The 24634-nt window shown below is 34.2% G+C and overlaps 3 protein-coding genes across 4 annotated transcripts; 1 reads left to right on the forward strand and 2 right to left on the reverse strand.

The window, feature by feature from the left end:
* Nucleotides 1-1406: 1406 nt before the first annotated feature.
* On the reverse strand, nucleotides 1407-7933 carry LOC113690649 (probable protein phosphatase 2C 52). 2 transcript variants are annotated; one of them, XM_027208642.2, is made up of 6 exons: nucleotides 7573-7933; nucleotides 5619-6058; nucleotides 5199-5543; nucleotides 4964-5081; nucleotides 4652-4875; nucleotides 1407-2104 (listed from the first exon to the last, which is right to left on the reverse strand). In XM_027208642.2, the coding sequence occupies exons 2-6, from the start codon at nucleotides 5871-5873 to the stop codon at nucleotides 1634-1636; spliced, it is 1413 nt and encodes a 470-aa protein (XP_027064443.1). In that variant the 5' UTR covers nucleotides 5874-6058; nucleotides 7573-7933; the 3' UTR covers nucleotides 1407-1633. The 2 variants fall into 2 exon arrangements, with proteins under 2 accessions (XP_027064443.1, XP_027064445.1); XM_027208644.2 differs by lacking the exon at nucleotides 7573-7933 and adding an exon at nucleotides 6687-6875.
* An 11227-nt stretch (nucleotides 7934-19160) lies between these two features.
* Nucleotides 19161-19873, forward strand: LOC113689677 (photosystem II repair protein PSB27-H1, chloroplastic-like). The gene has a single exon (XM_027207413.2). The coding sequence runs from the start codon at nucleotides 19224-19226 to the stop codon at nucleotides 19740-19742; it is 519 nt and encodes a 172-aa protein (XP_027063214.1). The 5' UTR covers nucleotides 19161-19223; the 3' UTR covers nucleotides 19743-19873.
* Nucleotides 19874-20754: 881 nt separating this feature from the next.
* LOC113689824 (tabersonine 16-hydroxylase 2-like) lies at nucleotides 20755-23851 on the reverse strand. The gene is made up of 2 exons (XM_027207615.2): nucleotides 22752-23851; nucleotides 20755-21704 (listed from the first exon to the last, which is right to left on the reverse strand). Exons 1-2 carry the CDS (start codon nucleotides 23649-23651, stop codon nucleotides 21075-21077), a joined length of 1530 nt encoding a protein of 509 aa, XP_027063416.2. The 5' UTR covers nucleotides 23652-23851; the 3' UTR covers nucleotides 20755-21074.
* Nucleotides 23852-24634: the final 783 nt, after the last annotated feature.

Genomic DNA, 24634 nt, shown 5'->3' on the forward strand with positions numbered 1-24634 from the left:
TCTTTTGAAACAATTTATTACTGAGAATCAGTTGCGCAAACTTCAATAATATTTGGATGATTCAAGGAAAGAACTTGAGCTCCTTGATCCCATATAGCTATTAGCACAAATTGTGCCATGCATGGTTAAAAGTTCAAATTTAATCCAGTGTTTTCATTTTTTTTTTCAACACTTAGATATTTGTCTACTCTATCGTATTCTAAAGGGGACTCAACTGGGTCTATGAGACACCGACGGCGACTGAACCACCATCGGATCAGATGAATGCACTGCACACCCGTTTGGATTAGTACAGTGTTTTCATGAGGAAAGGTATTTGCTTCTTGGCCAACCTTCCATACTATGTATAATGTACTTGGATGAATTTAATACCCCATCAGCAAATGTTGTTTTAGAGCTTTCTGGCCGTTGTTCTGGTGGTTGCTAAGTTTGACACGTTAGCAGGAAAAGGGACCTTCTGATCTGCCTGAACGGCTGCACCAGTGCTGGTTACTTGTCTTAACTAAGTCAGATGCTATTTGCTTCGCATTCACAGTTCATAAATTCATCAGAACCACTCAGTCTGTCTCCCTATATTGTAACGTTTTCTAGTTTGAATTTCTTCTAGAAACTGTCACTCTAAAAAAGATCAATGCTACTTCATGTGGGTTACAATTCATTAATTGCCCTTCACCTAAGAAGTCAAGCAAATTTTGCCTCTACATACAAATATAAATGTGGATTAAATCAACCATTGATTGCTGGGGTAGGTCTTTTGTTGTCTCAGTTTTTATCTAACCAACTCATAGTTGGTAGTAATTTGAAGGGACATTCAAATTTGAGCTTTTGCACTTTCTTGTGGTTGCATTTCCTATTTTGAAACATACCATATGGTGTCAAATCATCGATATGTACAATCTTTAATTTGTTTCTATCGCTTGAGTCGTACATCGTTTATATGTACCATCTTTAATTTGTTTCTATCGCTTAAATCGTATATCGTTTAGTAGAGGATTTTCTCTGACCTATTGTTGTTGCTTCTGATTATATGACAACTTACTAGGGATTGCCATCTGATGTACATACAACATTTACTTTTGAAACAATAATGGAAACAGAAGAGCACCCCACTTGCCCGTCTTTACAGAAACGGTAAATTCATCTTTGAAGAAGAATGAGAAGATGCCACCTCCAGTACTCTAACACCGACCATATGGTACTCAAACGTAATTAATTCTACCAACTGATTTCAGCTTTTACTCTCGCCCAGTTCACATGGCATAGTATAGTACCACTTTTTAGGTACAAGAAAATCTCTGTCGGACCAGCAATGCAGTTGAAATCACAAGAACCAACCACTTTGTTGTTCTCATTATTAAGCTTGGGCTTCCAACTTCAACTGTGTAAGAAATGACAAGAGAAGCAGATTGGAGAAAATCTTCACAAAGAGTATATACAGTTGAGTTTCGATGATATGAGTATCCAACCATGATGCTAAGAGAGTAGAAGAAATATGAACAAAATGGAACAGGCAGCAAAAAGTATTTGCAGTAAAAACCCTACCAAATGCTTCCGAACCTAAAGGATATTATCCCTTTTAAGACTTTGAGACAGATGAAAGTGGTGTCACAATAAAGAGGATAGAATTACAAAACTAAGGTCTTGGTCTTTCTTCGGAAAATCTTGGAAGTTGAACCAGAGAATTGACCCGTGTAACACCTTCTAAACCTGACCAGTCCAGATCTTCAGGAACTACAGCTTCCCCATTTCCCTCTGCTTCAACGGGAATTCTTTTGTATGCTTCATTCTCTTCGCTTGATCTAACAGTGAAGTTTCTCTGCAAAGAAGGCTCTGAGTTCTGCCCATCGTCTGATTCTGCAGCATTCCCAGAATGATAGCTTTGTAGAGTAGCAGAAGAAAAACCCTGATCTTCATAATCAGACTCTGAATCCATCTTGCCATCCAAAAATAAGCAGACTACTGCACAGTCATCCATCTTCGAGGTTGGGTATTTGGCCTTCCATTCTCGAGCAGCTGACTCAACCAGGATCCGAGCAGCTGATGACCGTGTTGGAGCTGAAGATACAATTTCTACCACTTCATCATTGCTCAATACATCCCAGACCTGAAATGAGAATCAAATACCTATTTTGAGTTTCTAGCCCAAAGGCACAACAATTCTGTAGCCAGTTATCAACCCATGGACTCAAAAATCATAAAAATTGTACAGATCTTCACCCCTATAGTTCAGCACACATGAGAAAGAAGAATAGTTTAAACCATATTTAGAATTTGTATCCTTAACCTAATTGGTCCTCACATTACAACTAAGCTAATTATTCAATCAATCAACTCAAAATCTAGGGTATATCTAGTCCTAATTTGCTGATGAAGCAAAATTTATATCGATCTCTCCCCTGCTCCTGAGTCAGCACCTTCATTCTTGAGACTTCCAAGCCCTCTCGCATGAGTTTTACTAGAAAAGCTTTCAACTTCAATGTATTCTCACCTCAATCGGTTCCATATTTTCTCATCACTTATGAATAGGTAAGCCGGCATTTGACTGGCATGCTTCATTTCACATCCAAAATTAAGATCCAGATAACAGCTGTATCCAAGCAAGTAAAACAATCTTTCTTTGTTTAAAAAACCAATAAAATAATACAAGAAAGAATATATTTCCAGATTCGGATACAATAAGTTCTAATCATTTCTTCATACACTAATAAAACTCTATCTGGATTAACTCTACTTCAAAAGTTCATGTTCTCGTGCCATTCATAGGTGAACAAAGAAGTATATATAAAACTTTTCTCATGGGTTAAATTTTTTATTACTTCAGAAGTTTGGTTAGTTTTTTCACCGAATGGTTTCTTGAATAAGGCTAGTAAGGAAGCAACTAGCTTACAGGTTTTCTCGCTTTCTATCCCTATGAAGAAAAATCAACTGACACGAAAAAAGTGTAATATCATCATATTATAATTGCAAAAAGTGGAAAAAATGAAATAAAGATTTCATTAAGAGGACAGGGCAAATGCATACAAAGCTTCATGTGGATGCGGAAAAAGAAAGGAACAATTAAATGAGTCTCTGATCAACAGGATTAATTGACACTAAATGGCAAAGGATCAGCAATAGGAGATAGAGATGAGCGTATAGATATATGTACGATTAGATTTAGTATCAAGAGAAACTTGAAGCTTGAAGCTTTTAAATTTGGAAAGAGGCATAAATTTTGAAACTTGAAGCTTAGCAAGAGATGAGCAAATGGTAGCCTTCTTAAATCTGATTGGAGCTTACCAATTGAATGATGGTTTTTCAGTGAGAAAATAACTTAGCTTTGGCAATGTCAAACTGAAAGTAATTGTGCATGGTGTCATCCACATATGGTATGTAATGTTTACCTGCACTGCATCATGGAAGTGTACCTTAGAGAAGTCAAAGAAATGGAGCCAGAGAAATCAAATACATCAAACCTAGGTGTTTGCCATGGGATCGGAGATTTTTGGCAAGCAGGGAAAGAAGTAATGAAGAAAATTAACTTCCTTTACAGTAGCATCTCTCAATCAGATGCATCCAGGATAATTCTGAGTCTTCATGGTATCAATCATCTTGATGATAAGCTAGATCAAGAGTGCTTTTGTTTGTGAGAGCTAATGATAATTTCCTTAGAGGTGTCCTTTTTGTGGATTAAAGATTCTGACCATTGCTAAGTAAATGCTTTACAACTACATTGTATTGAATTTTCCAGCCAAACCAGTACGACAGCCTCAGATTATGCTGAGAACAATGATATCCTACTGATTCCGTATAAACTTTTTCCATCCTCAGTAGCATAGTGTTCAAGTCCTCACCCTTAGCATGCCATTATAACTAAGTCAACAAAGCTAAAATAGGGAAAGATACAATGTAAAAAGGTAGACCCAGAAGTAAAACCAATCCACAATGACAGCACGAGTTCTATAGAAGCCCATGGAAACTTAGCTGTCCACAACAACAATTTAGACCCAAAATCTACGTTGCAATGTCAGCAACAGGAATTACCACAGAGGTCTTACACAAGTTTTCATTATTTGTTAAAAAAGATAGGAAACGAAGGAAGAAAAGAATAAGAAAATGTGGAGTAAAATGCACAAGGATCCTGCCATTGTTGTTTTTGGGAAGGGCATGCATGGCTTAATCCCATAAGCAGCCTTATCCTGGGAAGCAGAGAGGCTTTTTCAAGGCCAACTTAATTGAATTACTTAAAAGCGTGCCAAAATTCAAAAAATATGTTTACTTAAACCAAACGCAAGCTTACACCAGAAAATACTGCAAACGAAAAGCATATCAAATTCACTAATTTAGTCTCAGAGAGTGGTGTCTAGCATGACCAATTGCAATGAAACGAAACATTTTATCGTCATTATGCTCCACATGCACAAAGGAGAAGGATTTATCATATTTAATTTTAGTTTTCTATTGGAAAAGATCAAACCATATTTTGATCTTTTTTGCACTTAGGTGCAAGCCATATTCTACAACTGCTAATTCTAGAAAGTTTTGTGTGTGATGCTCCTTTATTTGTTCTGCCAAACGGATAATGTGTACCCTTGCAGACCAGAGAATCCCAGAAAAGCATAATTGAAAAATGATGAAATAACAATCCAGTTATTGAAACTGAAAATCATACCCCATCAGAAGCGAGTACAATGAACTTATCCCTTTCACTAAGAACCCGATGAGAAAACTCAGGAATAGAGATTACACCATACTCCTTTAGACAGAAATCCCCAAATGCTCTGGCCATTGCCAATCCAGGGGCGTCATCAAATGGCAACCAAACCCGTTGCACTTCTGGCTCATCTTGCAATGCAAAAACTCGACCTTTACACCGTTTAATCCTTTCAGCTTCCCCTGTTACATAAAAGTGTACATTGGTTCTACATAGTTCACATAAGCTGCAAATACCTTTTAAAAATATGACAGACAAAAATTAATATACTTGGCAAATCAGGCTTCAGATCAACAGTCAACTGTACTGCCACCATTTTATCACTGCTGTCCTTTGATGCCAGGATTGCTCGAGAATCACCAATATAGCCCATAAAAAGGTTGGAGCCCTTTCAATTATACAACAAACACATGTAAACAATCAAAGCATGAGAGAAACTTATCAATGATAAAAGCAAGAGCATTCCCTAACGTGAGGAGAAGAGCAGGCATTGCTTCTTCTGTACCTGCTTTACTATAGTAACAGCAGTGCTACCACTGCAAAAGCAATCCAAGTTAGGATGAGACCTTAACTCTTTATCCATGGCCTTGTATGATTTGAGAAAAGCTTCTCTCCATGAATTATCCACCTGATCCTCAACAGAGCCATTCTTTTCAGGATCTACCACATCAGACTTTAGGTCACCATTGCAACAATTAGCACTAGACCCACTTTGCTTTGTGTCATTAGAATGCAGGAATGACAATAATTTCAATGGTAGTGCATCCCTCACTTTGCGGGCAACCAGATGACCGTGTGGACCATGGCCATCAAAGACACCACAAAAGGTTACATCATCTGCCATGTAGTCCTATGAACAAAGAATTATAAATGTCAAAATTGATCACAACTGAATGACATTATTCGTAGAAAGAACAGATCTCACCTCCCAAACAATCATGGCATCCTGGTTGATGCCCTTGCGCCCTTGCTGAGTGAATATGCAAGAACTCCTAGTTCGCCCATTTGTGAAAATTCGATTGGGTATAGAGGCCAAATGTTGCAATTTAGTAATATGGTCAGAAAATGTCCTCGTCCTCTTTCGCCCAAACATCATCTCTAGACAAGATGGAGCAAACTTCTCTCCATTGCTCCTGCTACTGCAAGTACTTTGGCTACTGGTTGACACACAACCCCCCATTTCCTCAGACCCAGAAAGAGACCATTTGTTTGGAAGGAAAAACAATGTTCTTATACTCTGGAAAACCAATCTGACAATAATAACGGGTTGGTTTTTCTAGTCAACCATGCAGTTGAATGGGATGTGTACAAGACTCCAATGTGGAAGAGAACTTTCAAACTTATCTTGGTCAAACGTCAATAGCACTGAGAGAGACATGAACTGATAATGAGTACATGTTAAAAAAAAAAAAAACCGCGATCGCATTAATTAGTTCAATATTTAATGCATTATTTCAGCAGAAGAGAAAATGCCAACACTAGTATATGAGCTTAATATAACCAAACAAGGTTCTTCTAAAGATTTTGCATGTGAATGAGGACTATTATATAAGAAAAAGGCTGTCTTGACCATTTGTCTCTCTGTGGGAATCTTAATTAAACAAATACATTTGAAATTTTTCATGCAGTGACATTCACAGTTTTCAAGTATAAAACTTGACCTATCACAGACAGAAGCAACGGAAGGTCAAGAAATCAAGTTGATTAACAGCACAAACTTGAGTAAAAATCGACAAACGGACATATTTATCAAAGATCTACAGGCTAATTAAAGTAAAACCCAACTCTTCCATTCCCGGTAAGTTGCATTAATTATTCAGTAATGAACACAGTTCCAAACCCATCTAGGGAAACTATAGAATTTTACTCCTAGATTATTAGCATAAGAACATAGCTTCCACCATAATCCGACCATTATCAATCTTTTAACAACTAATCCAAAAGAATAAGACAGAAGAATCAATAAATATATGGTGATTATAAAAACACTCACAGACTATGCATAATTGGTGACTCTGTATGTGTGTGTTCAAAGAGACAGGGACAGAGACAGAGACAGAGAGAGAGAGAGAAAGGCAGAGATTTTGGTAAAGTAAAAAGGAGTACAAAGTTGGACAAAACGCACTCAAAAAAGAGCCCAGATGGCAGATGCTGATAAATTAAGATGATATAAAAGGGAAAAAATGTTACCAAAAAAACGATACTAATCTGAAACAGATAATCCTGAGGTAGATAGATAGATACACAGAAAGCAAAAGAGAAAAAGATAGGATGGTTTAAAGTTTGAATTTTTTCCCCCTTGAACATACAACAGAATGTAGTAGAGGATAATAAAGCGAAAGAAAAGCAGAAAAGGACGGAAAAAATCGGTGGAATTGTCAAAACAAAATCACATACGCAGTCCCAAAAGCAAGAAAAAGAAAAAACAACGGCAGATCAACTAAAGCAAGAGGAAAGTTACAACAAACAGCAGTAATTTTCACTGATGCTCCTCCTCTTTGTCAATGACAAAGTAAAAGCAGAGTCTTCAACACCGCATTTGAACTTCAACCCTTTTTCTTTTTCATACTTCAAAAGTAGTTTATTCCATCAAGATTACCGAAGGAAGGACTTTTTTGACTTAAGATACCAAAATATTATGCAGTTATACTTTCTGGACTGCCTTTTTCTTAGCTTTCAGTGTTCAAACTTGTAAGCAATCACCAGAAAATCATGAACCAAGAAAGATAAGGATAGAGAACGCAAGTTAGGAATATACAATATTCAAGGAAAGACCAAATTTTGAGGCACAAATGACACAACAAAGCCCAAAAATGCTGGTGAAAACCAGCATTGGAATGGTTTTGCAGCAAAGCAAAATGCAAAATTGAGACCATTACCTTTGCTAGTGACTTTACTGTATTGAGGTGGTGAAATCCCATGTTTCTAAGAAGTGGGATTCTGAATCAAACCACTAATACTCCAAAATTAATACGAAAAAAGAAAACAAGGGGATATCTTGCTTGTTTATGAAGAGAAAGAAGAACAGGGGAGAGTTTGCTTTACTGTAGCTTGGCTGTTGTTTATTACAAATTTTGCAATGCATTTATTGCAAAAGCAAGAAAAGGATGGGAGGATGGGGAAGTTGGGAGTAAAAGCAGCAGGGCAGAAGTGTGGTGGTGGGGTTGATATGGTTTGATTACTTGAACTCGTATTAGTAGATGTATTTATCAGCCTGGTGATGGTTGCAAATCAATTCAAATGGCTGAAATGATGATGATGGTGGAGATGATGGGTATGAATCTTTCTTTCCTTTTCTTTTCTTTTCTTTCTCCTTTCTCTTTACGTCAAAAAAAGCAAACCCACGCTCATCCGTAGCATGTGTCTTGTAGTACCTGCATATATGTATATTGCTTTCATCAATTTACTTTGTTTTGTCCCATTATGTCCACCACTTTACCAAAATCCATCACCACCTTTTTCGTTTTCTTTCGTCAACTGGTCAACTAGTACTGTTGCAGTCCTACTTATATGATTCACTGTGAAATCTGGAACAGCCTTAGAGAGAAGCATTAGGGGCCGTAAGATGAACTTGATGTACAGTACTACCAAACCACTATGTAATCTTTACAGTTTGGCAACCAGATGGTTTAACCAATCAGCTCAGTAAACCAGTCACTTAATAGAGTTAGGTTAATTGTTGGACAAAATAAGGAAAAGATGTTTGGAAAGTCAATGACCCGTCTAACTGGTAAAATCTGAGAATTTGACCGGTTCAACCGCGGTTCAGTATCTATATATTATTTTTAATGACTTGAATGTATTATTTTGTTATATATTGTAAACTCACCAATTTAGCTAATTGACCGTGATTGAACCACTTACCCGAATCTGTTCGCTAGCTGGGTTGATGATCAAGTTTGGTATATTAAAAAAAATTTACTCAATAATCTTCAATACAAAATGATATTCAAGCATACCACATGGGGATTAGATTACAGCAAATTTATAATTAACCAAGTGTTGGGAAACTAAACGAGTTAATTCCAATAAATTTTTTTGAACTTACCTCTTTTCTCACCTTATTCCCCTCAATGTTCGATTGAATCAATGCACCTTCTAACTCCTAGTCAAATGTAATTGGGTGGGATAATCCATTTTATGTCTGATTGAATCATGTACAACTTGCATGATTATGTATATTGACTAAATTATTTGGGAAAAAAAAACCCCTACCATTTTATATGCTTAAAATATTCCTTGGTCAAACTGAAACATATACATAAACTAGACGATCGTGGAGTTGTTATCTCCCTCGATCAAACTTCTTACATTTTCTTAATTGAAAATTTTAAAGACCTTAAAAAAACCTAGATTTCTAACAACCTATAACAAAGTGGTAACCAAAATCAAAACCACCTATTATCTACTATTAATCAGCCTTTTTGGTTACTCTTGGTTACAAGTAATTGGTTTTTTTTTTAAATAATTTTTAGAGTCTTCAAATCTGTCATATGAAAATTTTAGGAATTTTGTAGGAGGAAAATGAAAACTCCAAATCATCTAGTGGCTGCTTGTGTTTCTGTTAGACATACAAAATGGTAGAGATTTTTTAAAGATATCTCAGTCAATTCACATGCTCATGTGAGTTATACATGACTGAATCAGACACAAAATGGGTTATCCGACCCAATTGCAGTTGGTTGCGAATAAAGAGTAAGGGGTACATTGGTTCGATTGAACTCCCGGGGAGGCAAAGTGACAAAATAGGTCAGTTCAAGGGTAAGTTCATTGCCCTATCAAGGGTAGTTGGCCACCACCAAAGTCCTTAACGCTTTGTGGGAGTAGGATGTCAAGGGTTCATATCTTACCTCCCGTCACTTGTCATTATACATGTCTAAATCTATACATCTAGTTCAATGGTGATTAAGTTACAGTCGATTTCTGTACAGGTTCAGTTGGGCGGTTCAGTCCCATCGCCTTCTCTGTAGGCCTAGTTGATTCTCCCCTAAAATAGGTTAAAATAATAATAGATGTAAAAAAGATAAGTAACCATTGATAAAAAATAATAATAATAATAATAACAACAATTTAAAAAGGAGCAGAACTGTCACGCGCCGACTGGGCATGTGAGCTAAGATCAAACTTAGGAAATCATCAAAACGAAAAGCACACGGCAGTCGACAATTTGACAAATAAGCCGGGCCCATATGACGTGGCATAAGCCCAATTAAATGAGCCCCAACCCCAAATATTAATGTTGTTTCAGTCCACACTCCTTAGTCCACTCGTCATCACCGCGTCGTCCTTGCCCCATGTTCCCAACGGCCCACACCATCCTCAATATTTTTTTAAAATTTTTTTAATGCAGGTCTTATTCATTTATTATTGAACAATCAAGAACATTTTGTGAAGTTCTTAAACATGTTAGGAGTGTCAATTTATTCATTAGCACTATGATTTTAATTTTAAAATTTTCTACAAGCATTTACAAAGGGAATTGATGTTCCACTCTCCCAAAAATAAAAAAAAAATAAAAAAGAGTAGCATCTTGACGAAATTGACTAAATACATCAATTTTTCTAGTATCACTTCTTTTTTTTTTATTCTCATGACAAAAATTTATAAGATAAGGAAAACCCACAAATTTGGATTTCTGTGAACTTTTTCCGCATAATTTTTCTTGATTTTGTTTCCTTATTTTAATAAGGACTAAAGTTTCTTCAACCAGCTCAAGCATGTGATGAATCATCAAGCTCAGAAAAGCAGCCACCACACTGCGCCAAATTTTTGAAGGAAAACAAGATTAAAAAAAAAAATGATCAATGACAAGTTGACAATATATGGCTATGACTTTGGTCTGAAATTTTAATAAAAACTTTTCGAACTGCCAACTATATATATTCATAGCACCTTCTTGTTACTTTCCAGTGGCAATGATGTCCTAATGCCCCACTTATCAAACAAAAAAGAAAAGTCAAAGAATTCATAAATATCCTCATTATTGTGGAATTGTGAAATTGTTTTTGACAATTTATTGCTTAGTCAAACTGGAAGATCTGACCGAAGGTGCCTGAGGAAGGGATTATTTGGTTTATAATCTGTAACCGAATGATGTGATCGGTTTTGTAACTTGCAAGTCAGACCAAAATGCAGCACTTGAAAGAACTTCAATACATGCTAATCTTGACTATGTCCTTTCAAAGATTAAAGATTGTCTCGCTTGACACTTGAACTTCCTAAATGAAATTAGGCAGATGCCTTTCTTTGGTGGAGGATGTGTGTGTGTGTGTTTTTTTTCGGAAGACACTCGTTAATATATATTTCAAGTGTTATATTTTTGAAAATATAATATTCATTAAAAAAAGTAAGTAAATATAAGAGAGAATAGGCAATATTAAATAAGTAAAGTATATAAATGCAACGAAAGATAATAATTGTTAGTACATGTGTATATATAATAATTTAGGTAAATATTAGGTGTGTTAACGAATACTCTTAGGGCACCCATTAGAAAAATCTTTTTTTTTTTGTGAATTTATTTAAGAAAGACTTTAAACCTTACTATGCGAAGGAAGGAGAAAAATGGAGAGTTTGAGAATCCATACAAATATCTCATATTTATCCAAATAATGTCCCTATTAACTTATAAGTTAGGTTTAGGTGAAGAGCAGTTTGAGACAACAAATTAAGATAGAGTATAGTACCTAAGATAGACTTCATATATAAGATGACACATTAATACAATACATCAATAGGCTTCAAACATTTTCACCAAAGGAAAATTTTTCTTGCATTTATATATTCCCAGGAGCACATAGGATTCATTCCTAAAACAATTAGTGGAACGAACCAATAAAATCATATATTTACAGATATGGCGAAGTGGGGAACAATCACATGTTCCCACTAAATTACGATGACTTTTCTTATCCAGAAGTAGATTAAAATAACAAAGGGGATTATGATCTTTCTGTAGCAAGGCCCTTTCATCTTCGAACCATTTTTTGATGACGATATGGTAGGGATATCAAAATCTATTGTACAACTTTTAGATTGACTTTTTTCTGTTGCTTGTTGCCTTTAAGAAACAGTAACCTTGTTTTGTAGGCCCCTTTTTCCGTCTTTTACTTTGTTGAGTTGTTCCACCTCTTTGTGGACGTAAAGATAACTCCAAGGAGATCAAATAATTCAAGTTTGTACTATAAAAATTGTGTTTATGTGTAATGCATATTTACGTAAAATTGTTGGATTTTTTTGCTCTTCTTGTCTAATGAGAATTGTACTCTAATTTTATTTTTTACCCAAGAAATTTTTGTATGACCCTTTTAAAATGACAAATATTCTCAATGAAATTAATGCCATATTGCAGCACTTTTCTTATTAAAAAAATAATCCGTTTATCAAGAAAAAATGACAAATATTCTTTTTTGACCATAGAGTGCAAAGCTTTTTGATTATTTACCAAGAACAAGATGCAGGCACAATGCGTTTTTTATTTGAGTTTTAACTTGCTTAGCAAATTCCAAATAATCTACCAACATGTAATTTCATCTATTCCAAGAATAACTCGTCTAAAATAACTTATATAGAGCTTTTTGTGTTCTTTTGCAGGAAAAAGCCATAAAAATTGTGATTCATCAATTTGGGCTTTGACTTATTCTTGCAATTAATGTAATACATAAAGTATAGAAGATTTGCCAACTTTAATATCTAGATCATGTTGTCGATTCTTTTGAGGGAGTTGAGTTCATTATTTAGACAAATACATGAGCATAATTAATTTCTTTCTTTTGTTTTTGTGGGAGGGGTGCGAGGAGATGTTAAGTCCTTTTCATGGACCTGGCTGCTCTGACTCAACCCTCAACTTGTCTCATATGAATGTTTGATACACAAAATGTTTTATTTGTACAAGTTGCTAACTTGATGACACTCAAATCCTTTTGTGAATCTTATCCATCGTCATAGAAAGAGAGGAGAAAAACAACCTTAATTGCTTTGTCCCATGTGTATTTTTCAAAATAAAAAAAGATGCTTAGGTTTTCAATTCTTTTCATGCATATAATAAAACAAAGCACGACAAGAGTGATGATAAAGACTCTAACCTAACACTCTAACGCCACATTAACAAACTCTTATATGTTGATTGTTGTATATTAGCTTCCTTTGATGGGATTGTTTTGTAAAAAAACTTTTTTATATAAAGGGATAATTTCAGAAACCTCCATTGAGAACTCTAACAATTTCACTCAACATTTCTGAATTTTGCAAAATATCACTTGTCTTTCCTACTTTTGATTTTTTGTAGCATTATTAACCCATTTCAAAATATATTATTAAAAAACCGATTCTTGGATGGAGAAGATCTTTTTTCATTCCAAAAGTGCCCTTTGTCGTCCTACTTTTTTTTTTATTCAAAATTAAAAGTATGTATTAAGAAAAGCTTGAAATCAATAGACAAATTGTGTGAATATGCAATTTTAGTAGGATACAATATAATAGTAGGTGTTATAATTAGGTATGAATAATTCATTTTTAAAAGTATCATTAAGGTGTTTTCAAGCCAAAAAATGTTATTCATTTACTACAAAGTGTTTGCAGTCAACTTAAAGAGTTTTTCAATTTGTTAGAATTTTTAAAAACTAGAAAAAAATGTTTATAGTTATGTTTACAAACTCATTCGAGATGTTTTCGAAAACCAAAAGAAATTATTCTTTTACCGAAAAGTGTTTGTAAATTTCTAAATTTTATATTTATTATGTTGATTGATGACGTGAAAACTATTAAAAGATTTTCTTCAATCTTGTTTACATCCTATAATTTTAACTACAAAAGCATATCGACCAAGTTTTTAAAAGTTTAAGGGATTATCAATAGATGTTATGAAAACAAAAAAGGTACAATGAAAAAGGGCAACATTAGACTGAACACACATTCTCTATACAAAAATAATTTTTTAATAATATATTTTAAAATGGATTTACAATATTTCAAAAAGTTGAAAATATGGAAGGTTAGTGATATTTTTTAAAATTCAAGAGTACTAAGTGATACTATCATAAACTGGGGACGTTTCTGAAATTATCCCTTATATAAGGTATCAAATACGTTATCAACTGTTTATCTTACGTACATATTTATGAATAAAAAAACCACGGTAATGTTTTCAAACAGTCTCATTGATGTGAAACATTAGTTCGTTTTTCTTGACAAAGCCAAAGATTTATGAGTAAAAAAACCACGGTAATGTTTTCAAACAGTCTCATTGATGTGAAACATTAGTTCGTTTTTCTTGACAAAGCCAAAGGTTGTTGTTGAGTACATGAACGCAAGTCAAGTACATATATCATTTCATTCAGTAGACCATAGTGCAAGATACTGTTTGCTTTTCATTATTTTTTCCATTTTTCTAAAACAAAGGTGAATAAATGGGAAACAAAATAGTTAATTAAAGGTTGTCACAAGATAATATAATAGTTTTCCTTTTATTTTTTTTAACCCTTGAATGGTTTTACTATGCAATCCTCCATGTTATCTCATGGTTGAACAATTCCAAAATCTTTCCTTTTCATTTCTCCTTAATTTTTCTAAGGAAATTGCCAAAAGCCAAAAGGTCACATCTATCTTCCCAGTTCCCATCCTAAAATTGCACTTCAAATGATTTCCGCCTGCTTACCGTTTGAGAAACACAAGGGAGACTTCCATGGTATCTGCATGGGGCAGCCATGCATCTGTCTATCTTTTCATGTTATACTTTGGGCTTTTCTCATGTGTAGCCATACGCATATGTCTAGACATCCATGTATTTCTTAAGCCCTACAAATCCAATAACCCACTCCAGATTCTTCCCCCCATAAACAAAATGAAAAGTAATTGATGAATCTAGTTATCCAAGAAGCTCACAATTTAACATATGCCCCAGGTTTCAAGACTGAACGCAATTGGTATAAATATTTGGGATAATTGTCAGAAACCTCTCCTAAAGTTTCTAATAATTTCACTTACCTCCCTTTAGATTTGAATAAATACACTAACCTCCCTTCATGTAGTAAAATGATCATAATATCCTTCACTTATAAATAATTCCTACAAAAAAAGTCCCTACAACTATAACTAGTCTTTCATTCTAAAGCAACGGTTACAACACAAAATAAACTTTTATTCTCTCTCTCCGATTTTTCCTCCTACCTTCGTTCTTCTACACCTCATAATCTGCTATTTTTCTGTAAATTCCCATCTACAAAACCATTTAATACATTGCGAATCCTCATTATTATGCAAATAGATCTTCTCTCCCTTTCATTGTTTTCCTTTTTGGTAAGTATTATTGAATTGAAATTGCCAATTGACAAGTTACCAGATCAAATTTGTTGTCAAACTAAATGAAAATGAAAATGATGGTCGTGATACAAAGTATAGACAAAAAAATAAAAATAATAGCTAAAAAAGGAACGTGGATTGAGAAAGGTTACATTATTATGTCAATTGTGTAAAAAAGAATTTTGGGATATAAAAACTGCAATTAGATTTGCCTAAAAAACTGCAATTAGATTTGCCTAAAGACATGAGATATGGTCTCTAGTGCGGCTTTTGGTTGCTCCGTGTTGGTATTCTTGGTGGGTTGGATTATTTTAAAATCAATAAGGTTACAACAATTTAAATTGAGTTTGGATAGTGGCATTCGTCAATTCAAACACTGAATTTAGACAAAAAAAAATTGAGACTAAAGATTAGATTGAATGCAAACTTTAATTGTCACAGTTGATTTGCATAGGAAGTTTTGGGTGGGAAGGGAGGAATTAGTAGGTTGTCAAAATTGTGAAAATATGGAGATTAAGTTGAAGTGGTTTATTGAGTTTATTGGAGTGGTGGTTATGTCATTTACAATAGTTGCAACGTGTAAGAAATTTATTAGTGAGTTTTTTCTCCTTCTAAGTAACAAAGGGGTATTTTAGGATTTTTGAAGCCAAATTTAGCATACTGGGTCTAAATTGTTACTGAAATGCTAATAATAGGGGAGGTAAGTGTAATTTTTTAAAATAGAGGGGAGCTTCCTGAAATAGTCAGAAACCTCAAGGGAGGTTTCTGAAATTATCCCTAAATATTTAGTAGGTAATCATAAAGTTTTTGATTTGATTCTCGAACCTTTCTTATGTGAGATTTGACTCTCCTTCTTGTAAGGTTTGGTTCTCCCTCAAACAAAAAAAAAAAAAAAAAAAAAAGAAAGAAAGAGAAATGTCCCAAAGAATGGATGAAATATGTGAGAGTTCAGGGACTAAGTTAATATGTAACACACACACAAACACACAGACACACACACATTGACACATATACACATATACATAAATATGCCAGGGTTTAAGGGGAGGCAATGGTACAAGCATTTTAATGTGCAATGATGTTCAATATGGAGTTCGCCTGCTTCTTCATAGTCTCTCACTAGCAGAGTAATATGAGCCAGTGGTGTTTCTAAACTGTAAGACTTTTTGTATGTACTAAATTAAAACTGGGTTGAAGCATTTTTCTTTCAAAGTGGATGAATAGTAAAAATGATTTTGCAAATATATAATGAAAAAGTAATAACTAAATTCCATGCATCATCATCATCATCATCTGTAAAGTGAATTGCTATTTTCATGATATATGCCCTACAAGATTTGCTTTAAAATTTTTTTTTTCGTTCTTTGGGTAATAGAAATCTTTGGAGAAAGTTTGGTGGGCCAAGGAATATCCCCTCCACGAGGTCGATCGTTCTAGGAAAAGCGAAATATATATATATATATATATATATATATATATATATTTTTTTTTTTTTTCTTACCGTCAACAAGTATATTTGAGAATTTGCTCAGGATTTAAGGATTATATTATTGATTTTCAAATGTACCTTGTAGATTTTGAATGATCCAATTGCTCCTAAGTCGACTTTATCTTAACTGTGCTAGGTTGAATTCTGCAAAATTTAGCAACATGGTAGTCGATGAACTTAGGGCTGAAAGTAATGTTGTTAAACTCGAACCGGATAGCGATTCTGCTAAACTGCTAGATTAGGGGTCAATTGGTCGAATCCCTCGGATCGTTCTAAAAAATTTACTACTGTCAGCATGATTTTATACTTAATTTATATTTTTATAAGTTTTAGAAATATTGAAATTAAGTTCTTGGTTAGATTTTGACCAACTATACAAAATGTTCCAAAAATATTAGATTTACAATCAAATATACACTTGAAGAGTATATATAAAAATCTGAATTCATCTTTAAAATATGTCCGTTCTCAAAAACTACTTAAAAACCTAAATTAAAACAAATCATACCCAATTCAAGATCTTTTTGTTGGGAATATGGCTTTCTAATGCAAGTTGGAAGCACTAATGATAAATTGATAAGATGATAGGAATGAAAACATGATTTAGAGAACGTTTAGGGGTGTGAGTGATTTTAATGTTTATATTAAGTGGTGACATATTTTTTATTCCTATTAATAAATGAAGTTTTACAATTTAGGTAACTCAAATTATGTTTAGGAAAAACAAGAATGAAAAATTTGAGAATCGAGTCACTGGCTTAGCCAATTTTTGACGATTTTGACTGGTTTTTGAACAAAGCAATTTTGGTGCTACTAACCAACTCAAAAAGAAGATAGATTCATGGTCGGGCCCGCTAGTCCAATCTAGGTCTAACAACACTGGTTGAAAGATGAATCAAGGTACTTGATACTTTTTTTTTTAGTGTAAGCAGGAGGTACTTGATACTTGAATCAAATTCGGTGTGATAAGAGTTCGTTTGAATTTGGTTTGCCAACTAATCAAACTAAACTTGAACACTATTTTATGTTCTATAATTTTCATGCTCGATAAAAAGTTCGTTGAAACTCTATTTGATAAATAAACAAGTTATATTTAAACAAAATTTTAAACTCATTAAAATAATTAAACAAATTTAAACACTAGAATATTCAATTTGATTAAATTCGTTTATATCCTTAGATGGACTTGGAGCGGGAGTTTAATTTATAGCTTTAACTGTATGGACCACCGTGACCAGAGACGTTTGAGTTTGGATCTGGTTGAACAGGTGCTTGCATTTTCAAGCCCATGTGAGGATTTGAGGGAATTTTAGTCCATTTGATGTAATGGGCTTTACGACAGCTAGGCTGGTTTCTTTGTCATTCACGACCACGAAAAGAACACACGAAAAAGAACACACACAAAAAAAAAAAGAGTTTGATGTATTATTAGTTCATTAAGTATTTCTTTCTAGGCATTATAAAACAATCACGAGACGACCTTTACGACTTTAACTAAGATAATATTGAAATCTGGATTTATCAAGTTTTGAATTGTTAAATACTAAATTTGATACATTTGAATTGTTAAGTAATAAATTATTAAGTACTAAATATATCACATTAAATGATAACTAAATAATTTATCACATATTTTTTAGAGCAAGTTCTGCTTAAAAAATTTCGTGTCATTTAATTAATTTAGACGTTCTATTTTTGTTATCAAACGCATCTAAACATGTTAAAATCTGAATTGATTAAGTTTACGTGTTGAATTGAATTAGCAAACAGGCATCGATCTCCTGATAGAAATTGGGCCCATTATCTCCAGATAGAAAGTTGAAGGAATCGATCTCATTGACAGGTTTGAAGTTCACTTTCTTTCATTCTTTGTATGGTGCCCACAACCCTGCAATGGAGGTTAGCAAACCTCCAAGTTATTACCATGTGTTTCAATCCTACAATGGAGGTTAGCAAACCTCCCAAGTTATGTTTGGTTGTGTCAATCCTACAATGGAGGTTAGCAAACCTCCAAGTTATGTTTTGATTTTTTTTTTATAGCCACAATTGTCCAATTAAATGACAACAAGTAGTATTATGCTTGAGGACATATGACTATTTCTTATTCAAATCCATCATTTAACTAAGCAAGAAAGCACCAACACGATAATTCCTTTCATCATGCAAAAAAAAAAAAAAAAATTTTTTTGGCAAGCTTGCTTGCAACTTTACACCAAGAAACAAAGTCCAAACACATAATAATATAATAAAATTATCGGTGTAAAAAAGATTAATCTAAAATAGTTATTCTAATCATTATAATGTCAAGCATGTTTGGCATCTATTAGCCCTTTTAGGCTTTTAGAGTTATATCTCTAATTCAAACATCAAATACCATACCCGGTCGATTGTGAGTAAAATTGTAAAAAATTCTTGATCCAAATTTTACCATTTAACCGTGTTTGTGTGAAACATACAAAGCATTAACTTCCATCAACTCAATTTAGTTTTTGATTTTTTTTCAATTAGTTATCAAGCTACCAAAGTCGTAATTTATTAGAGTCCCTCGGGGCATCCCATGTACCCAAGGAAGCCACTTCAGATCATCCAAAATCTGATTGGATCCTTTCTCATCCAGAAACTAAACACCAAGATAAGGTGATAAGGCAACGTGGCCTAAAATCAAACCCCTATTTCAATTTCCTCCCAAAAACTAACACCCTCTTTCTCTTCTCACCCTACAAGTCCAACACCACCGGACCAATGGCCTCCCCAACCTTGCTCACTCCCAGCACCTCCACCCCAAAACCCCTACTAACACCTACTATTAAATCCAAACTCACCATCACCACCACCACCAATGCTGCCACCCATCGCCGCCGTGATTTTTTATCATTGGCTGCCGGAATTTTCGCTCCTGCATTGATACTTCCCTTGAGTAGTACTCCAGGTGCATGGGCCACTGAGGATGCAGAGTACGTAAAGGAGACAAATGAGGTGATCAACAAGGTTAGAACCACCATCACCATGGACAAAAATGATCCCAATATAGCTACTGCAGTGGCCGACTTGAGAGAAGCATCCAATACTTGGGTGGCAAAGTATAGAAGGGAAAAGGCTCTATTAGGCCGGTCTTCATTTAGGGATATTTACTCGGCCCTCAATGCTGTTTCTGGCCATTATATTAGCTTTGGTCCGACTGCACCCATCCCTACTAAGAGGAAGCAAAGAATCTTGGAAGAAGTTGACACTGCTGAGAAGGCATTATCAAGAGGGAGATAAAATTTGAGCCAATAATTTGTAGTTGGTTGCAATTTTTCCCCTTTACTAGCTCCTTTTTTGTTTCTATTGATCATTAATTACAACTGAGTTTGAGAATATACAATGAAATTCAACAAGGGCATTCATGATCATGAGGTAATGTGCAATTAGTTTTGAGTTTAATTCAATTAATTTGCCATTCGAACCTAGTAATTTTATTCATGCTTCTATACAGCCAATTAATTATTGAGGAGTTACTATATGTAATTTTAACTTGTTCTATAGGATTGCACATGTATTAGGGTCAATTTCCTCATCAATATTTCTTGGGCTTCGTTGTTATGGTTTTAATTTGACAGTAGCTAGCTCAGTAATTCCTTTGAGGTTATATGCTCCAATACTTGACACTTTTATTTATTGATAAATTATATTGGAGTGCGAATGTGGAGATTCGATCGAATTAAGTCAAATTCCTTCCCTACTTTACTAAAATCAACTAATTAATTAATTAATTTAGTGAAGTAGCGATGCCTTTTCTATCAGAAATACCCTTACATGCATTTTTTTTGGTGCACATAAAGAGTTGTCTGGTCCTATGTGAACACGGTGCTTAGGCCCAAGTTCACGGACTGGAAATTTTTTTTTTGGGTTAATTATATTTATCTCCCCTGAGGTTTGACCATATTATCAATCAATCCCTATAATTTGTCCAAATAACGGTCTCATCCTTTGAATGATCAAACATTTAACAAAAACCCCCTTAATGCCGAAAATGCCCTTTTTGAGGCCATATTGCATTAAAAAAGGAACATATTTTTATTTATTAACCTTCAAGTAATCCAAAAAAATAGAAAAAATTTTTTGCTTATTATTTTATAAAAATTATATCTTTGCTTCCATAAATAGTTTTAAATCAATAATTATTTTAAATCTTAAAAATGAATATTAAAAATTAGATAAATTGAAAAAAAATAAAAAAGAAGCAATTATTTTAAATCCTTAAGTATGGTTCGAATTTGTGGTTCAAGGCATGTTGCAGAGAGCACGAGGCATGTTTGCCCAAATTTCATTACCCACAAAATTGAACACTTTCAGTCCCATTACCCATCAAGATAAAAGTTAAAACAAAATCCAACTAAAAGATAGGGAAGGAATAGAAAGAAGATCGGCTCATCTTGTCTCCAAGTTCTCCCATCTTTCCTCCAACTAAAAGATACGGTTTTTTTTCCTTTTTTTTTTTTTGGTGATAAAAAAGCAAGCTTTATTCATAAATTGTTTAAAATCATCCAGCACAATTTGATTGCATCACTGCTCTAATATCAAGTTAAACTGGCACTAGAAATGACAGTTTAGTTATCCTTTTATCAAACAAGATCCACCGTAAGCAATTGGAATCAACTGGATATCATTTCTTGGTCTGATTGTCACACCAAGGTTCTCAGTCATGTCAAATTCTTCTGGCTTAACTTCACCAGGGAGCTTCCAATCAAAATGGAACAACAACTGTGCAAGTACCAACAAAATCACTGCTTGAGAAAATGATATGCCGGGGCAAATCCTTCTTCCAGCACCAAATGGGATGTACTCAAAATTATTCCCTCTGTAATCAATTTCCGAATCAAGGAATCGCGAAGGATTAAATTTCTCTGCTTCAATCCAATATTTGGGATCTCTTCCGATTGCCCATGCATTAACGATTATGTCTGCCTTGGCTGGTATGTCATAACCATTGATTTCGCATTGCTGACCGCATTCTCTTGGCAACAATAGTGGAGCACTTGGGTGAAGCCTCAGAGTTTCTTTAATGATTGCATGCAAGTATTTGAGCTCATGAAGGCGTGATTCATCAACATTCCCTTTGTCATCGTATATACTTCTCACCTCATGTTGTGCCCTTTTCATAATTTCCGGATTTTTAATCATTTCACCAATTGCCCACTCCATGGCTGTTGATGAAGTCTCGCTGCCAGCACTGAAAATATCCTGAAACATACAGAGAGACGCATATCCATGAAGCTTACAACTTCTACTTTCAAATCTCTCGGTTAATTGATCATCTGCTGCTTGACTAAAATAAATTGAAAGTAATATATCAATATTTTACTCTTACGAAGAGCCAAAAAAGTAAAGACAGATGATTTTTATACTGAGAGGTAAAAGTCAATGGGGTTGAACTTTTCGTCTCTTTTCGTTTGCCTGTTTGCCATGAATTGGGGTTTGATTCCGGATTTTCCTTTCAGTAGTTTGGTTAGGGCACAAACAATTAGTTTATCGTAATATGGGGCCATTTGGGTCTTGTTAATTCCTGTATTAGTAGTATATTGTTTACTCATAATTGACTATATAGTTTTATTGTTTACTCATAATTGACTATACGTTGCGATATAGGCCTATCCTAACAATTTGAAGACCCTATTTAATAATTCAATTCAATAAGTTCAGATTTTAATATATTTTGATAACCAAACTAGAATATCTGAGTTCATTAAATGACGTTGAATTTTCTAACCAAAATTTGTTTCAAAAAATAAGTGATAAATTGTTCACTTATTACTTCACGTGATATATACTCAAATGTATCAAATTTAGTACTTAACAATTCACTAACTTAATAAATTCATATTTCAGTTTTATCAAACGCACCCTAAGCTTACTACTTTGTGAAATCATTTGGTGCTGATTAGTTTCTTTAGCAAAGTCAGAAGCCCACTTTGATGTTTTTTTCCCCTTTCTTTTCCTTTTCTGGATTTTTCATTAATTTGTCAGCTAGTCAAGGAATAATAATTAGTTTACGAAACTGGCTACCACTAAGTCTCATGTTCTATTTTAGGAAAAACGTTCAAACTTCAAACGAGTGCTGTCAAAATTTGGTTATACTAATTACTAGATCTCAACTCACTGCAATTCGCAATCAACAAAAAGTAAACAAAACTAGATGCAGTTAGTTGAGGTTAATCGAATCCTAATTACAGATTTTTTTTTTCTGTCTGAGTTGCAAAGCTTAAAAGAATGGTAGTGAGTTTTACTTACAAGGATAACTGCTCTGACGTTTGTATCAGTTAGCTGAGGTTCGAAGTCCCCACGTTTCTGAATTTTGAGAAGAACATCAACAAGATCATCCTCCTTGCCTTCTCCGCCTTCCTGTTTTGCCGACTCTTGCATTTTCCCTTTATGCTCATTGATAATACTTTCAAGTATTCCATTAATTTGCCTGTGTACTTTCTCAATCCTAAATCTAGATATGCTCATCAACTCAAGCAACTTGACTGAAGGAAACATGTCAGCTAAACTGAACTCTGATGACAGTTTATTGAGTTCATCCTGAGTTTCTTTGAATCTTTCTGTGTCTTTGTTCCTTTTCCCAAATGCTGCGCGGCTCGTGATGCTGTAACTGAGAGTGGCAACGGTTCTGCTTAGATTGACAGTCGACCCCTTCTGAGAAGAAATCGATTTAATGAGACTGAAGACTTCATCTTCTCTAATTGCTTTGAAAGTTTGCACGCGTTTTGGACTGAGAAGTTCCATGGTGCAGATTTTGCGTAATTCTCTCCAATATTTTCCGTAGGGAGAAAAGATCAAATCAGCATAATTGAAAGAAAAAATCTTGAATAGGAGACCATGAGAGGGTCTCGAGGCAAAGATGATGTCGTTTGTTTTATAGATCTCCTTGGCCAGTTCTGGGGAAGTGACGATGATGGTTGGAGTTTCACCAATCTTTAGGTGCATCAATGGTCCATAAATTTTGGCCAAGTCTCTGAGCAAGTGATGGATCTGGGAACCAAAGAGTTGATGAATGTTTCCTATGATAGGCAGTGGGTTAGGCCCTGGGGGAAGCCTTAATCTTGAGTTTTTCTCTGAGGGCCTTTTGAGAATTTTGACTGCCATGAAATAGAAAAGAAGGAAGGCAATGAGGAAAAGGATAACCTCCATTGAAGACTGAAGCCAGAAATGTGGAACTTGGGTGTTATTTGCCTACTGAAGCATAATATTGATTTTTATAGATGCTGATGAAGCTAGCAATAACAATTTTCCAATTTGGCAACGTCCCACAAATTATCAGTCCTCGATGCAAATTGCACACTACGTGAAAGTTTTCTAAGTATATGCTTTGACCAAGATTTATTCTATCGTTTGTGAGATACTTTATACTATTATTGTCAAGTTGTAATTAGTTTGTTTTACTTTGTTTTAGTTTGCTTGTAATTCTATTAGAAGCTCTGTTTTAAAACTCGGACCGGACCGGCCGGTCGAACCGGCCAAGTAGCCGGTCCGAGTCATATTAAAAAACCGAAAATTTAAAATCCGGTCAAAGCCAGTCAAAAATCGGGTTTGACCGGAAAAAAATCGATTTTTCCGGTTCAACAGTAATTTTTTTAAAAAAAAATTCAAACTTTTTAATATTATTTTTTAACCCCCTAAATTGTTAAAACTTATTGATATACCTCAAATATTTGATACTTTATAAATATTGTCCTAAAATTTGATGTTATTTTTCAATTAAATTCATAATTTTAATTCTAAACTTGTTAATATTTATTAAATAATATAAATTGCTACTTGATTGTTCTAATTTCTTTGTATTTTCTTGTTAAATATATTTGAAACATCAAATATATATGAATATACCTTTATTAATATCAATATATTATTAGATATTATATATATAATATTTTAATTTTTAAATAATTTTTATTTATGACGTCATCCGGTTCGACCCCTATCGACTCCTGGTCGAACCCATTGACTCCTGACCCCTGACCTCAGCCGAGTCACTATCTGGTCCGGTTCTGAAAACATAGATTAGAAGGAAAAAATTTGGCATTTATAATTTCAAGAGCATATATGAATTGGTCAACAACATTCAATATATAGCTCTTTGTCTCTAGTGCACCTCCTTAATTTGGTGATTTAAC

Source organism: Coffea arabica, chromosome 5c, assembly GCF_036785885.1.
Source record: "Coffea arabica cultivar ET-39 chromosome 5c, Coffea Arabica ET-39 HiFi, whole genome shotgun sequence".
Lineage (NCBI taxonomy): Eukaryota > Viridiplantae > Streptophyta > Magnoliopsida > Gentianales > Rubiaceae > Coffea > Coffea arabica.

Bases quoted from the DNA above. Each gene is read 5' to 3' on its own strand.
- LOC113690649 (XM_027208642.2), bottom strand. From the start codon at position 5,873: ATGGGGGGTTGTGTGTCAACCAGTAGCCAAAGTACTTGCAGTAGCAGG. The intron at 5,544-5,618 runs GTGAGATCTGTT...CTTTGTTCATAG, and splicing joins ATGCCATGATTGTTTGGGAG to GACTACATGGCAGATGATGT. The intron at 4,876-4,963 runs GTATATTAATTT...TTTATGTAACAG, and splicing joins TCTGAAGCCTGATTTGCCAA to GGGAAGCTGAAAGGATTAAA.
- LOC113689824 (XM_027207615.2), bottom strand. From the start codon at position 23,651: ATGGAGGTTATCCTTTTCCTCATTGCCTTCCTTCTTTTCTATTTCATG. The intron at 21,705-22,751 runs GTAAGTAAAACT...TGTATGTTTCAG, and splicing joins ACGTCAGAGCAGTTATCCTT to GATATTTTCAGTGCTGGCAG.
- LOC113689677 (XM_027207413.2), top strand. From the start codon at position 19,224: ATGGCCTCCCCAACCTTGCTCACTCCCAGCACCTCCACCCCAAAACCC.